The 16,938-nt window shown below is 43.9% G+C and overlaps 2 protein-coding genes across 3 annotated transcripts; one reads left to right on the top strand and one right to left on the bottom strand.

The window, feature by feature from the left end:
* Nucleotides 1-2,985: 2,985 nt before the first annotated feature.
* PPP1R3D (protein phosphatase 1 regulatory subunit 3D) lies at nt 2,986-7,761 on the bottom strand. The gene has a single exon (XM_064674098.1). It carries the CDS (start codon nt 7,529-7,531, stop codon nt 6,614-6,616), a length of 918 nt encoding a protein of 305 aa, XP_064530168.1. The 5' UTR covers nt 7,532-7,761; the 3' UTR covers nt 2,986-6,613.
* A 583-nt stretch (nt 7,762-8,344) lies between these two features.
* On the top strand, nt 8,345-16,790 carry FAM217B (family with sequence similarity 217 member B). Of its 2 annotated transcripts, none has more exons than XM_064674096.1 (5): nt 8,345-8,430; nt 9,757-9,969; nt 11,152-11,263; nt 11,350-11,435; nt 11,809-16,790. In XM_064674096.1, the coding sequence occupies exons 2-5, from the start codon at nt 9,950-9,952 to the stop codon at nt 12,998-13,000; spliced, it is 1,410 nt and encodes a 469-aa protein (XP_064530166.1). In that variant the 5' UTR covers nt 8,345-8,430; nt 9,757-9,949; the 3' UTR covers nt 13,001-16,790. The 2 variants fall into 2 exon arrangements, with proteins under 2 accessions (XP_064530166.1, XP_064530165.1); XM_064674095.1 differs by having other exon boundaries at nt 9,757-9,974.
* Nucleotides 16,791-16,938: the final 148 nt, after the last annotated feature.

Here is a 16,938-nt window from a genome sequence, read left to right as displayed (position 1 = left end):
CGCGGGTGACGGGAGCGCCCTCAGAGCCGCGACCGCTCCCTCTGCGTTACAAATTGGCTTTTAGAGCACTGATTTCAGCGCCCAGACGGGAGTTAGTGGGCGTCAGTTTGCTAAACCAGTATAAGTCATTCATGTGCTTAATTCAAAACGTTTTCACTGCCATAAAGTGCCCGAGTAGGTATAAACACACCCTCAGGTGCGCGTTTACCTGCTGTGGGTAAAGGGCGTCGACTGACGCTTGTGGTCTTTATTATCCAGAAGGAACTGGATAATATGCTTTAATGGAATCCAGCAGTGCACTGCATAATGTGCTTAAATGGAATCCAGCAGGGCACTTCATAATGTGCTTAAATGGAATCCAACAGTGCCAAGGTGGGGCTTTACCTGTACTGGTGTGATACTGGTGTATCTATATATCGCCCAAACGCGGCTGATAATATTTATCACGAATCTCACATACTCCAGTGGAATAGCAAGAATCGTCTCCACTCATACCTAGAATAAGCAGCAGTAGTGGAGCATCCAGGAGAAAAAACACCTTTCACAGCAGGAAAACCTGCAGCAACTGTAAATAAAATAGCACTGCTGACTTCCTAAAATAAGGAAAATAAAATCTCAATACTATAAAAGGCAAAAAAACCCTGTACACGAGGTATTTAAAATACCACCAGATGTCACTGTAATTCAAGAAAATGACAAGTGGTGTGAGAATTGGAGTATCTGCGCTGAGGAGTTGGGAGTGAGCAGCGCTGGGCATTTTGCAGGAGGAATGTCCTGCTACAGCAATTCACTGCAGCATTAACTGCCCTCATATTTACTGTTGGTGGTGGGTGATCTGAAGCAGATCGGTAATACAGCTTTACTGAGAAACCCACTAGGGACAAAATTTTACATGAGGAACTTGGAGCATCACTAGTTTTCTGTAAAAGCTGAATCCTGAAGTTTGCTTCCATCATATGAAGCAAAAGTAATAAAAGCCAAGTTACATTCGATGCTTTCCCTTTACCAGTCCCATGAGCAAACACAGAGGATGAGACTGTCCAGCCTTACTTGTTCTATAGCAAAAGAGAAGTGAGGCAGAGTTCAGAAGTGGATCCTACACTTTCCCTCCTGCAATAGGTACACTGAGACTACTTCAGTTCATTTCTTGTTCTGTAATATCAGTCTATTTTGTTTGCTTTAGCAGAAGGGAAGTCAGCAGAGAGCAGAAGTTTCAGTAAGTTATCCATCAAACAGACCAGAACAGTGAAATTATTTGGGCCACAGGCATGGAAACTGCACTTAAAAACTCCTGAGAAAATGGAAGCAAAACTGTTTAGGGGAGGGTAGCACTGTGTACAGGGACCTTTCTTTACTACAGCACCAGAAATGTTTATCCTTATTACAGTTAGCAGAAAACATTGTTCTGGCCAAGGTATTCAATCTTTAGCACAGCTGCCAGTTCACGTAGAGCTCAAGGGTCAGGAGTGTTGATGCCAACAGCTTTAATATCAAGTGTCAGCTGAGATTCTTGCACATCTGAGATCACAAGGAGAAGGCCAAGTCAGGAGAGAAGGCAGTACTAACATTACACTCATGTAATCACTTAGACTTGCTGTTCTGAGTCTTTATCAGCTGCAAGGTACATAGAACATTGTAGTGAGCACTGATAATACACTACATTAAGTGCTGTAGTTACAACTGACTCTGTATGCATATAGCTATCTTTACAGGTTAGAATTTAATTTTTTTCTTTGTAAAACAAATATAAGAAACTATGAATTTGAAATGAAATTTAAAAATAACACCTATATTAAAAATAGCACTAACAACCTGTAGGATAAACCTGATGGTCAGATGTTTTCAGAAAAAAAACAGTCCTCTTAAATAATCTTGCACAAATCCCCACCCTTGAACCTAACACAAATTCACATTGTTTTCAAGTGTTTTATTAAAATCAAACAATAAAACCTTTATCCTTTGGTGGTCTCCTGGCTAGTCTGCGCTCTGGCCATCATATTTATTTCCAGGTGATGCTTAATACTCTATTTTAGTGGGTAAGATTATTAAAAATAAGGTGGTATTGCTAGCTCTGATTCAGATCAGTAGTATAGGATAATGGAAAACAAGAGTCATAAAGACAAGATATTATAATATCATGTCTCCTGAAATCACGCTCCTTTATGCATCTACACACATATATTTATAACAATCTGTATACTTTGTAATAAAAAGAGATATTAACATTCTTAAACAACTTAATATAGGCATTCCTATGTATTTTAACAGTGATTTGCAATAATAATCTTTCCCCCAAGCAACTCTGAAGTGTTGAAGTTATTAACACCAATTAAAAAGTAATGGGCAATATCTGTCCTTATTAATTATGTCTTCTAGTTAAATGTCTCCATTTTGCTTTAGGAGAAACCTGGCAACAGATTATTCAAACCTGGAACTGTATCAAGTAAATGCTTGACCCCGATGGAGATGCATTTCCTATCAAGGATAAATCAGTTCCTGCAGAACTGGACATGCTCTTAATATACCACACGTAGATATATTTTCAAGAAACTGTGAGTGAGAAGGACCTGATTTGAGAGGACAGACTGCAGCACTGAGAACTGAAAGAACAGAATAATAACTAACAACTGTGAGGCTCAGAAATGCACATGGTGAGTCTAGCACAGCTTTGGAAAGTGCAATGAGAGGAAAATCCCTTTCTCTTCCATGAAGGTCTATCAGAATCAACAGTCAGCGTGCCTTTTTCCACATTAGATCTTTATTCTGCAGGTGCTGCATGCATAGAACTCTGAGGTGAAAGGACAACAAATTCCATGTTCAAAGTGGCAGCCTGACCATCTTTGCAGCTGCACAGACTATCACCATGTGCCTCAGGTGCTGTTCACTGTTTAGGAACTCAAAGCCCCCTGACCTCCCTGAGTATGATGCTCTGTAAGTGACAACTCAGGAGTTTTCTTAAAAGGAGTACCACTGACAGAAACAACATAAAATTGTGAAAAGCTTTTATTTCAATCTCTTGTATTACAATAGCCATAGTTTTATTATTGCTTTTTAAAATGAACTAAAAACTTTGCAATTTTACAACTGCTAGACTCTTTGTCCAGCATATGTGCTTTATTGATATCCTGTGTAATGTACTTTATTCTGGACAAGACATTTAATCACAGAAGACAACCCCCTTTTCATTTACAAGGATTTCATATGTTTCTTTAAAAAACGTGCTCGGAAGAACCTTGAAACTGTGGGCTACCAGACATTCGTTTATTGTATGACAATAATAAATATGTTTTTAAAAAGTGCATTATATGGCAATAACCCTTGTGAAGAATTCACTTGTACAAAATCTTCATGATAAGGGAAGTGCTTGGTTTAAACACAGTGCAAGCAGTCAAGTTGTCCTGAGAAGATACAGAGGTGGTCATAAGTTTACCTTCATGAAGTGCATATTACCACTACTTAATGGCTTAATCTCATTTTTGTTAACCAGAAGCCTTTTGATGCTCACTGCTGAATGTGACAAGAAAACCTAAGTGCCTGTTTCCTCTTTGATGTGACAGGTGCCAGCACTGGTGTGAACGTTTAACAGCTTAACCCGGAGATCACTCTCAGCTCAGCTGCTCCACTGACAGCCAGCAGTGCCAGAGAGCTGCACTGCCAGGAACTGCTACTGCCAGTGCTTCTCCAGCAGTGCAAGGCAAGCAAGGAGAGCAAAGGGAATCTTGGAATAATGCTTTAGTATTTAGTATTCAAGATTTTGCACATGCCAATACCCGGAGAGGTGGTGGAAGGAAGACAATACAAGCCCAACTCAGACTGCTGAGACATTCATTTCCTACCCCTCTGCACTGTGGTACATCTGGCATTACCCTTTATACTGAGAGCCTCAGCTTTATATAATCTGTCCTTGTCTGAGATAATACTCAGATTTGACAGTTGCTGGCACATGACAGTCTCTCCCAGAAGATGGCAACAGCATCTTTCTGCCAGGAAGCCAAGGATTGCTCTGAGCTCCTGTCAAATACCAGAGGGACTTTCAGGATCTGCTGGGTTTGCTGAGGGAAGAAATACAGTAATCTGGGAGGGAAAAGGACAGGGGAACAATACTTTAAAATAGTGCCTTTTATGCAGCACAGCTGCTCCTGTGTGTGTGCATGTCCACTTCCTTCTTACTTTACTGACAAGTACATAACTTTGCCTCCAGGGACTTACCAATAGTGGATAAACTTTAATGGAATTCCCTAAGTCAGCAAGTTTCATCTAAGTAAGTGTACACAAGTTCAATTCCTGCCACTAAAGATTCTTCTGCAGTCAGGGAAGGTGTGTTCCAGCTCACCTCACTCGACACCTACTCACTCTGGCATGATTTGGCACAACCTGCACTAATGCTGAGCTGCAGAGTGGCAGCACTAGTCCCACAGTGTTCTCTTCACCCTCAGCAGAGGTGATACAGTTTGTCACACCACAGGCAATCAACTACAGGGAGAACATCTCCATTTCTAGGGAGAATATAGATTGACTAGTGCAGATATTGTATGTCCTATACTGTCTTGTCACTTAGTCACAGGAGGGCCAGCATAGGAGGCAAAATTCTTTACAATTAGACAATGCCCCTTCTTACAGAGTTCTCATCTTTTGTGCCATATGAGGAAGACAGGACTTACAGTTCCAGGCAAGAAGGTGCTGCCAGATTGGTAATGGTCACTGCTCTAACCCAGGGACACTGGGTGCAGGCAGCACTTTCCCCTCTGACAATCCCACCTCAGCCTCACCTCCTCCTTCAAAACAATTTCCACCTAAATGTTCAGCCTCACAGTGCTCCAGCAAAGCAACCAACACAGTCAATACTCAATAGTTCCAAATAGGACTGAATTTTCTGAATACTCTGCAGGAGGTGCTCAGCAGCTCATGAATCTTCATTCATGACTTTGGCTCCTCTGAAAGCCAAAGCCTAATTGGAATGAGGCAGCTTCCTCACTTGAAATCCCAGCTTTGCTAAATGGGTACCACAAAAAGGAGCAACATTAAGTTGCCAGACAAATTAATTTTCTTGGGGTTTCTGCACTTCCAGAATTACTCAGGAGACGTTTTGGGCTAATATAGAATTGGTCATGGGTTCCTTAAAATTGTGATTTTAAAACCTACTTGTGATTTCAATAAATAAGCACCAATCCAAAATAAGATGCCCAAATAAGTGGCCTGATTGTCACAGTACAATCCTAAAAAGCAGCTTTTCTAATACCTCCAGCCAGCCAGCTCTGTAAATTCATGCTACCATATAAAGTTAAGCTTTCCATGCAGTTATGAAAACAATGTCCATATGTATGAAAACAATTATGGACAATATTTTGCTCAATAGATCCAAGCCTGTTGTCAATCCTAAACCACACTAAAACCACAGAATGAAAGTAGTAGTGCAAGAATCATGGGAAGACGGTGTGTAACAGTGTTCCTGTGCTCTCCCTGCAGCAGAAGGGATTCTGTTTATGGTTTTGTGTATTAGTTTACTAGTAAAATCATAATTTTGCTTTGAAGTTCCTGCTTGTGCTGCAAAGGCTGCAGTCTTGGAGTTTTATAATGAGAAGTAGTTAAATAAAGAATTCAAAGGTCCTGCTGCAGTAGTACTGGGACACTTGGGAACAGGGAGCCAGGATTCAGGATCCAAGGCTCTGTAACCTGCTCCCTGTGCTATTTTTTTCCTTATACATATCTATATATCTATCTCATATCCATTTCTTGATTTATAATTTTACCAGAGACACTGGTAAAATCATGAGCATTCATAGAATGTTTTGAGATCTTCAACTGCAACACAAGTCCAAAATTGCTCTAGTTTCCCTTAGTAAATACAGGTGCACCAGGAAAGGACAAGAGAAAAACCTATTTGGGCACCACCTGAAAAAGATGAGAATTTCCCCAGGAAGGTCTGCCTTACACACATTTTAATAACAATCACTCCTGCTGCAAACACTGGAGATAAGAAAAGGCACCTTTTTGGGTATTTTTTAAGGGAAAGAGAGGGGCTGATGGCATATTTCCATGTATGTTCTGCTTGTAGTAACATTTAATTCCCAACCCAAATATTAATGGGAATATTTAACGTGGTTACAGCCTTAATACGATATATATAAATACAAGTACTCCCTACAGTGCCTGCCATCCAAATTATGCATAAATGGAATAGTGCCCAGACTTGGTGAGATAATACAAACAAAATTAGAAACAAAACTAGTAAAGCGGTTTAGTAAACAAATAGTACAAAATGAGATCAGTTAAAAACATTCTGTGCAACCCAGAGTATTACTAGGAAACAGAAATGTGCTGCTTTACCCTCTGGTAGTCTGACAGCATTCCTTGAAACCATTCTGCTCACACATTACAATAAATGACACGGGCTTTCCACAAGTGTATCTCAGTAAAGATTTTGGCCCTTTTAGCTTTCTGAGAAGTTTGGAACAGTTTGTCAGGGTCACTGGCTGCTCCCCAGCCCTGGGACACTTCGCCAGATTTGGCAGGTTTTACCAAGAAGACTGTTGCCATAGGAGCAGAGAGCCATGCCAAGGAACAGAGTGCCACCAAGACTACTGACAAGCTGCTCTGCCCCCACTTCCTTTGTTCAGATGAAGTGGATCCAGCTCTCCTGACACTCCCTCGGCATCTTAAGGGGGTGGGTCCGACAGGTGAGGGTGTAGTTTTGGCCTCTGTTGTTATCCCAGTACTCCTGGCCATTGACTTGGTACCTTGCTGCAAACTGGACGAGAGAGCACAGCTGGAGGAGGAAAGGAGGCACAGGAAGAAAGAAAGTGAAAACATCGGCCTGATCCTGCCCGTTTTTCTCGGGGATGCTGTGGTGCCAGCGAGCACACACTTCGTGGAGGCTCTGCCACTGGTCGAAGGTGTAGCGCACAGACACCCGCTTCTCAAACGCCACATTGCGAACCTGGATGGTGCCACTGAGCCCCAAATCGGAGCTGGTCACCCGCTCGAGACACACCTGCTGCTCCTGAAGTCGGGAGGAGAAATCCACACAGTCTGCAGGCTGCTGGAAGTCTGGGACCAAGCATTGCATAGTAAACTCCAAGTCTGAGTTGCTGTACCAGAGGTCTGAGTTTATGGAGAGCCTGGAAAGGACATGCAAGGGGATGGATGGATCCTCGCCAGTCTGGAAGACTTTCACCTCGGTGAGCTCCAAACCCAAAGCATCAGCAAACCTCACCCGGTTCATACGACTCTGGCACTCAGGAAGCTGACAGTGCACTGCTCTTCTCCTTTCGGGTGATGTGGGCAAAGACCTGGCTCGGCGGCGTATGATGGGCCGCAGTGCTGGGTCACAGCTGGAGGATGTGCTGCTCTGAGGGTGGTTTGGCTGGGGGCTCTTCTTGGCTGGAGTGCTGCTCTGAGAAGTCAGGCTGCTACTTGTATGGACTGCTGGGGGCTGCTGTTGTCCTCGTCGTGCTGCTCCTTCAGCCCTTAACATGTTCTCATAGAGATCAGAGAGATAGCTGGGATTCCTCCGAGGAACACGCACTTCCATTCTTAACTGATGGCAAAGAACCAGGCAATAGTGAACACTGCCCTTCTGAAGCACTTAATTTGGGAATGGCAGCCACGGACAATAAGGTCTGAGGTTATTGCACTGGGTGCGGGAAGAAGGATCAACTTGAATGTCACCTTGTGAATGAAGGGCACAAACGTGGAAGCTCTCAGAGCAGCTGGAAGGATCCAGCGGCGAGGGCGGTCTGTGTAGAGATGAAGGCGAGATGAAAGCAGTCTCAGGGGCCGACAAACTCGAGATCGCTGTGCTGGCTGGTGCCCCCGAGGCTCAGGCTGGAGAGGGATTCAAGGCTATCACCGCTGATACTGGAGGAGCTCACGCACAGGCTGGAGAGCGACTGGAGGCTGTCGTGCTGGATAAGCGACTCCAGGCTGTCGGAGAGGTCGCTGGATGCCGGGTGCGCCCCGAGGCACCCTCGGCCGGAGCACCGGGCGAGAGGGGCCTGCAGACTGTCCTCACTAACCCCCACCGAGCCTGCACTGCCGCGGCAGCAGCAGCAGGACGAGCAGGGCGGACACTCCAGGCTGTCACACTGGATGCTGGGCGAGTCGAGCCCGGGGAAGGCTTGCAGGCTGTCGGGCGCCAGCGAGCCGGAGCCGAGCCCGGGGCTGCTGCAGAGGCTGGAGGGGGCGCGGGGGCTGTCCCGGCGGGGGCTGTCGGGCGGGGCCGCGGCGCTGGGCCCGGGGGGACGATCCGCGCCCGGGGCCGCCACAGCGCCCATGGACGGTACAGCCCCGCGGAGCCCGGCCCGGCCCGGGCGGGCCCCGCTCCGCTCCCGCAGCGCAGGCGCCGGGCCCTGTCCCCGCCCCGGCCCGCCCCTCGCTCTGCGCTGCCCGGGACCGCCCTCGGCGGCGAAGGACGCGGGGCCGAAGGCAAAGGCAAGGCAGGGACCGGGAGAGGCCCGGCCGTGGCGCGGGGATGGGGGCGAGACCGGCGGGAGGTGGAGGGGGCGGCGGGTTCGGGACCTCCGCGGGCGCTGTCCTTGCGGAGCGCGGGCACCGCGGCGGGCACCGCTGGGGCAGCCCGGGAGGGAGCGGAGCGGGGCCCGCATCGGCGGCTGCTGCGGGCACAGCCTGTCAGCCATGCCGGGCACTGCCATCTGTCCTGGGCACTGCCATCCATGCCGGGCACTGCCATCCATGCCGGGCACTGCCATCTGTCCCGGGCACTGCCGCCATCCATCCTGGGCACTGCCTTCCATCCCAGGTACTGCCATCCATCCCGGGCACTGCTGCCATCCATCCTGGGCACTGCCTTCCATCCCAGGTACTGCCATCCATCCCGGGCACTGCTGCCATCCATCCTGGGCACTGCCTTCCATCCTAGGTACTGCCATCCATCCCGGGCACTGCTGCCATCCATCCTGGGCACTGCCTTCCATCCCAGGTACTGCCGTCCCGGTGCTGCCTCTTCGCGGCCACTGATCTGCCTCGTCCCGGCGCTCCGGGGCCCCCTTTTTCTCCCCGCGCTCCTCCTTGGCCGGGGACAGGATGGGGGAAGGCGTGTGGCAGAGGACGAGGTCAAATGTAAATTATTTTCCATTTATTTTGCATTAGCGTGCATAAGCAATGCATAAACAGCAGTGCAGTGACTGTAAAGGTGGGTCAGCAGAGCTGTTGGTCGCCTGTCACATTTGCACGCCGTGTCTGTGCACCCCAATGCGGTACCCTGGAACGGGGTAATAAAAGAATGGGAAATAAAAGAATGCCACAGATCCCGCTCTGAGTGTTTTCGGTAGGAATTGATGAGGCATTTGTTTTGGAAAAAGGAAAAAATAATTAAGTATCTGGTTCAGAATTTGCATACATGAATATTGCAAGAGCGCGTTTTTTGTGACACGAGAAGGACAGCTCGGCACGCACAGAACGCAGGGGGATGAGCATCTGCTCCCGGTAAATTGGGAGCAGGAACACCCGCCCGGGTGGGCTGTGACGCCCGGCTCCAGGCGATCCAAGTCAATCCAAGTGCGCAGGCGGAGCGATGTTGGGAATGGTGAGGATGGTGAGCACATGACACCGCACGGGAGCTCTGGTCACGCTGCCGACTCCCAGGTGATTCCCTGGACTGGGAATAGTAATGAATGATACTGGTTCCCGTTAAGCGCGTGCTGGAGGAGGGGACAGTGTTTACCAGGAGCTGGTTATGTTTATGTTCCTGCTTTAAAAATAGAATCACATTGGGAAGGTTTGGTTTGTTTCCAGCAGCTCCAGGACGTGGCGATGTCTGTGTTTGATCCGCTGTGTCTTGCAAACCCAAAAGACTGGAGCCGTTTGAAGATTATGTAAAAATAAAGGTGCAGACACCCTTGAAAGAGAGGAATAATGGGACCAGGCATTCAAGAATATCCCTTATTGCTGCACAGAGAGACACAGCAGAAGGGAAGCCACAGCCACACCAATGAAAACCACAAAGGAATGGTAAAGTAAGGAAATTAATTTCTCTCTTTCTAGTTACAGAACTGTCAAAATACTGTAGATGAGTTAATAAGTGCCTGGCTGTACTGTTGAGATTGTCATCCTCTGCCCTGATCCACAGCAGCAGGAATGATTGTGCAGGATGATCACGCAGGTCACAAAGTCACAGAGGTGACTGCAACAATGCTGGAGGCACGGGACGTAGTTTAATTCTTTTATAAACTCTTGAATTTATGAAATCAGATCTTTTAAAAAACAAAATTTAACTATACTGGCATAAAAACTGTGAAAACAAGATGTACATCCTGGCAAATTAACTGAACTGCAGCCATGCTAGATTAGACTGGGAGGGCACACTTTGTTTATTCCCGTTTTGAAATGGTATTTTAAAGCTTCTCTTTTTAAAATCAGCAATATTTCTTGTTTGTAGAACAGACACTGTTTTCTGATTCTTACAGAATACATTGATTTATTTATTCTGTGTGCTTACACAGGAATGTATCTGGTTTAATTGAGGAACTACATGTTTTAGTTTTAAGCTACCCAGATCAGTAATGCCATTCCCTTTGCTCACATGTGAGTTTTTTCTCCTGCTAATATTGTCACGACCCCATTATAACATGAAATAGGGAGTTTTGTTTGTGCCTTTTGTAAAACAGTTTGTATTGGTAGGAGAATAGACATTGTGCTCCCTGCTTACTTCCACTCCTTAACTTCAAAGGAATAATCCTTTAAGTTTTGTTTCCAGTATGCAAAGGAGGAAGACAAGCAAAATTTGACTTGCAGTTACCTTTATATTGTACTTTATAATAACTTTGGTTAAATTGCAGTTTCAGGTATTATAGAAATCAGTAGTTAAATATCTGATCTCTAATATCTATTCTTTATTATCCCAAAAGTAATTTTGAGATACTCTGGCAGAGGATTCTATATAAGGGCTACATTCTATTGTTATATCATCTGACAGAATTATTCACTATTGCATTAATAGTATTAAAAATACAGTACAGCATTAATAGTATAAAAGTAAAAAGTGACCATGGCAGAGTTCTGGTGAACTTTAAGAATAGTTGCAATCAATTCTCTTTTCTAAACTCAATTGCATTCTAAGCTTTTATTGTATTTCCTTTCTGATGGTCATATATGTTGCTATTTGTAAGTGATATTCTGTTTAATCCTTCCTAGTTACAGCAATGGAAAAAGCCATCTGAGCACCAAAGGACTAAATAAACCAATTTCTTATGTGAAATCTTCTCCTGGAAGATTGGGCAAAAATGCATCAAGTGCCATTGAAAAGGTAAAGAATCCCTTTTTTTAACATAAGAAGAGTACCTAGATTAAGTCAGCTTCTTAATAACATCACATACTCTCATATCTCTTCAGATTTCCCCTGACACTCAAGATGGTAACCAACCAAATGTTCTTAAGAAGGGAAGAAACCAGCTGGACAGCAACACTCAGTCCAAAAGGTAGTTTTATGTTCAGATTGTCTCTTTAATTTGTGGTCATTTCAGACTGGGTTATTAAATGCTTGTGATTAAATCATGGCTGCTGTGTTGTGTTTTTGACTTCACTGGCCCCAGAGTTCAGCATTTATGAGGACAATAAATCTAAGTTATCAATATGGAAACTTACTGTCCTGCCTTAGTGAATAAAATAAAATAAATCAGTAGTAGGCAGTGTTATCTCTACCAGCAAATATTAATTTTGCCTTGAGTTTCTGTGCCAGTTTTAGCTTCAGTCGTGTAAATCCCTGTCCTTGAAGGGGGTAGCAAGACCTTTGCAAACTGATGTTCAAAGAATTAACCATTCTGACAGGACATGATCATTCTTCTCATTCAGGATCCCGAGTGTTTGCCCATCACTGCACAGTGTGCAAGGACCAAAGAGGAGTCTCCCAGAAAGAAGGCAGAATGAATCTTTGCTGCACAGGATCCCTCCAAGCACAAAGGGCAGCACACAAGGAAACTTCTGTAGGGTTAAAGATGTCCCAGTGCAACATTTTTACTGCAGTAAAAAAGAACAGTTGGAAAAGAATCACGAAGAACATGTTGCTGGAGCCAGTCCAGGCCCTTCTAAATGGCAAGAAGCATCTGTAAGTGAAATGTTTCTTGATTTTGAATCAGTACAAATTATTAAAGAAGATGCTGAAGATGATAGTGCCAGTGACCTCTCTGATTCAGAAAGGATTCCCATTCCCCCCTCTCCCTGCACTCCACCGGAACTCATTCTCCGAGCTGAAGAAATCGATCCGGATTGTTTGGAACACGTCCCTGAAATGGGTTTTAAAGAATCAGAATATTACTACCCAGACTTCCTCCCACCCCCTTTCAACTCCTGGGACTTGAAGCAGCTGGCCATCTTTGTCCACGTGGAAGGGAAAACCGATTTCCGGCCGAAGCCGACGGGATTTCTGGAGAAATACCTGGAGCGCCTGGTGCAGCTGGAGTGGCTGCAGATGCAGACGGTGCAGAACGAGAGGGGAAAGGCAGCCAAGGGCCGGCCCCAGACTGCTCCCAGCTCCACCCGTGCCCTGAAGAGCCCTGGCAAAGGCAAGGCATTGCTCAGCCCTGTGCCCAACAGGCAAGTGGTGCCCCAGGATAGTGTTGCCAAGCTGCCCAGGAGCTGTTTGGGTCACAGGGGGGATCCCCACTGGGAGGGAAGTCGCCAGTTACATTCTCACCCAGGTCACTTGAGGCCGGCGGAGAGAGCGGGATGTGCAGCACCTTCTCAGAGACAGGCTGGTGACGCAAGGAGCGAACTGAAAAAGAAACCAGCTGCAAAGCAACAGCTGCTCAACCCGCAGCCCTCCGAGAACGGCTCTAAAATCCAAAGTGTTGGTAATATCAGACCCCCCAAGCAAAGCCCGGCGTTCCACGGGGCAGCTGCTCCCATCAAAGGCTTCAAAACATACACGTGCACAAACCCAAAGAAAAACGGCAGCGCCAACGGTTGTGTCCCTCCTAAAAAACCAGCGGGGGACAGGAAAATCAAAACAAATGGCACCCAGCAAACGTCACACAAATTCAAGTGAAGGGAAATTCATTAGGAAACGTTGCTGCTTTTGGCCGATGTGGGAGGGTTTTCTTCCTAGGAAGATCCTGAGAAAATACGTTCTCAATTCCGAGTCAGCACTCTTCATTTCTGTACATTTGATCTTAAGCCAGCAAGGCCAGCAGGAAATTTTTTCCCTGAAGGCAAGTGTCTTCCATTGGTCTTTCCTCCAAAATATTTACAGTTGCTCAATGAAAATAACAATGGCACAGGGTGAAGTTTAGAGAGATACATATTTGCACCAGTCTATTGAAGGCTGTGGAGTTCCTTGTGCTTACCATGGTGTTTTTGAGGGAATAGGGTCCATGCTCTTTTTTTCTTGCTGTTTTATGGGGCAGGTTTGATGGTGGTGTTTTCTGATGGAAAGGGCTCAGCTATTTTATGTTAAATAATGGAGCCTGCTATCTATGCAAAGCCAACTCTAATTCTTCACAGAAGATGATGAATTGGATTTTTTTGATGAAATAGATGTTATTTTTTTGAGAAGAAGAAGAATGGAGATAATGTTTTGAAATATTTTAATGCAGAAAGGATCTTTTTAAGACAAAATATTAGGGAGCAGACAGCTTCAATAGTTACAGATTAAGAAAATGGAATGTGTATTTTTGTACCTGGAATCTTCACTGTGTTTACAGAGGCTGTCCTGGAAGTTCATTTTTAAGTCTTGATGCTTTTTGTCTTTAGAGGAAATGACCAGATTTCAAATTGCACATGGATATATTTGAGTCATGCAAAGTGAGGATATTACCAGAGACTGTGTGGCCTAATTTGCAGAACTGGTGACCTCTCAAAATCTAAAAAATAAACTCTTAGGGGAAGAATTTAAAGGGTATTGTAAGTTCAAGTAAAGATACATTTTGATACAGAAGATACCTATTTTCAGTCACCCAATATGACTGTTATTTATCCCATGGTCCAGTCTAGCTTGGATTCTTGTTTCAAGGTTTAGTGAGGTGACATGGGGAAATATCCTACAGAAGAAAGTTGTACAACCAGGATTGGGTCCTGTCCTTGGACCCTCTGTCTTCTCTTGTGTCTGTGAGATACAAGAGAATACAAAGGACAGTTCAGACAATATTCATGTGTCCATTCATCTGTTACAGTTCCAACTCAGTCACAGCAGCTGGGGACATGATCTTATTTAAATTAAATTCTAGAGGATGTTTTGTATTTTCATTTAAAAATGCAGTCCTGGTCAGCATTAAATTCACCCTCAGCCACCCAGTTACAGTGTTCATGAGCAGTGAGCTGAGGTCTGATGGACCAGATCCTACAGGTGGATCCTTCACATTGTGATAGAAAATGGAAAAAGTAGCAAATACTAAAGAGTACATCATGTATATAGCTAAATTGCACTTCTCTTGGTGAGCTCATCTTGGTTTTAAGATGCTTAGCTGTTTCTATTCTTCATTGTGCCTACCAGATCTTCAGCTTTGTAAAATTTCAAAGCATGGATTTATATATAGGTAGTTTAAAATGTGAGAATCTTAATAAATGTAGTAATAAACTAAAGTATTTTACAGTACATAAAAACATTGCTCAGGAATAGTCTTAAGAAATATTTTTAGTGGTTTTTTTCTTAGTCTGCTGGAGACCAAATGTGAAATTTTAAATTGATAAAGGAAACAAATGTAATGGTATCACGTTTCCAGATTCAGTATTTGTGAAATTACAGTTAAAATGAATTGTAGTTGCATGTACATTGAGCTCTATGCAATTCAAGTGACACTTAATCCGACATGCTCAAAGATCAAATAAATTGGCTGTCTCAGAGGTGGGGTGGACTCAGAGGGCAGAACTGAACACCAGCAGCTACGGAGGACCAGCACATCCCATTGTCACTGTTTCACCCCTTTGTTTTGGCCCAGCCTCATCACTTATTTCAGCTTTTTTAGATGAAAAGTTCCTGCATCCAGTGCTTCTATTTCAAGCTCTGGCCAAGTTTTGCAAGCCTGCCTTAGTCAAGTTTTCCTGGTTCACATTCACAGCAGTGAAAGGTCGAGCTGCTCTTGCCAGTGAGCAAGTTCAGTGCACTGTTCTAGGCCACTGTTCTAAGCACAAAACCCGAGCAGGATCCAGGCAATAATCAGAATAGCAGGTTTTTAAACAAATTCTGTTAGGTGCGGTCATTAATTTAGCATGTTGTTACAGCACTGAATATTAGTGTATGCTAAATTTTCCTATGAAACCTTACTGTGTATTGATGCTTTCCTGGGTTCTAAGGAGGGCATGTAGATACAGGCACATTTTGCATGATCACTGTTTAAAGAATAAATAAGCAACATTTCAATCAGAAACCAGATGAAAGGTGATTGGCACTGAGAAAAGCTTGTTATCACAGAGGTAGGAAAGTTTTGTTTTAATGTAGTGCTTGTGATCTGGTGGACATCAGGCTGTTGTTGGAGATAAAAAGTGAAGCAGGTGGAGATGGTGAGGCCACTTCAAATAAGTCTGAATACTTGCTCATCATCCAGCTGGGTGTGATCTGGCCAAGTCAGTTTGTCTCACATGACAATCACATCAATCTAATTTCTGTTCACTGATTTGATACTTCTATAGTTGTCTTTGTTCACACACAGAAATAGAAATTCTGTGTTTGCCTCAACAAACAGCTCTTGGCCTGAGCAGACCTGTAAGGGTTAGGCTTTATCCTGTTTCCATTTTAACTTGACTGTGTTCTTTCTGGGTCTACAAATAAACAGAGCTCTTTTTGTGAAGAGGAATATGATTTATGCTTCCTTCATTTTGTATTGATGTATATTGTCTTTAGAAGTACTTCTGAATATAGCAGAAGATTTTATTCCATCAAATACCTTCAGTTTAAAATTATTTAATTAAGATACATCCATAGCATAGTGTGTGGCTATTATATTTTTTTTGCTATCTGTGTGTCTAAGCCTGGCATTGGTGATGCTTCTTGAAGAACAAGTTGCTGTGATGTGAGATATTTAAACAGAGAGATTTATTTTTTTTGCTAGAGGATGCCAGGGTTTAATGTTCTGCAGTGTTACCTACAGAATAAATATGCTCAGGTTGCATTTTAGTTAAACAGCCAGATTGTCCTTCAGTTGCACAACTGTAAACTCTGAACAGCTCAGATGTTTTCAATGAAATTACCCTGTTACAAAGGTGTGAACAGAGTTTTACTCCAATATGTATAAACTGCTTTCCTTAGTAATGCTAAACTGTATTTTTAATGTATCACACAAAGAAATGTAAAGCAATACTGTGTTTCTCTTGACACATTTCTTTCTTCTGCATTACTTGCATCTCATACTGTGGTCAGTTAAAAGTTTTACCTCCTCTGCACAATAATCCCATTACTGCTCATATCCTTTCTGTGTTTCATTTATTGTTTGAGGTAATTTTATCTTGAATTTGCTATTTAAAGGATCTTGGTAGAAGTTTGAGAGAATTTTGGCAGTTTTTTCAGTCAGTCTGTGACACCCTTTCTTGGAGCTGATATTATAGTTGAAATTTCTGCAGAATGGAATTGCCTAGAATGTACTATTTTTTGCCTTATTTTAAAGGTATTGAGCCTTTGTTGCTCCCATTGCATTGGTTGTTTTTCATCTGAAAAATAAACAGACCACTCTGGAAGGACTGAACTCGATTAACTGAGTGTTTGCAGCCCAGCTTTTGATGTTGATAATCATGTATTGTTATTTATTTGAACTTTTTGTGAATATTTTTGCTAGCAATTTCATTGGGAGGTGATCTTGTAATTCAAAGTTCCTGTATATTTGCTACATTAAAAGTGAGATACTGCCTGTTTGGTACTGAGTTGTATTTTTTCCATCATCCTCGAGGTGGCATCTCAGGATCATTCTTTGAGAGAATTCCTGTCCTGCAGGATGGAGCTGGAGCTCAGCACATCTCAGCTCTCGCTCTGATGACCAAGTGAGGTCATAAAAATAC

Source organism: Pseudopipra pipra, chromosome 17, assembly GCF_036250125.1.
Source record: "Pseudopipra pipra isolate bDixPip1 chromosome 17, bDixPip1.hap1, whole genome shotgun sequence".
Classification (NCBI taxonomy): Eukaryota; Metazoa; Chordata; class Aves; order Passeriformes; family Pipridae; genus Pseudopipra; species Pseudopipra pipra.
Note: the sequence above shows the minus strand (reverse complement) of the source record. Positions and strands in the feature narration are given on the sequence as shown.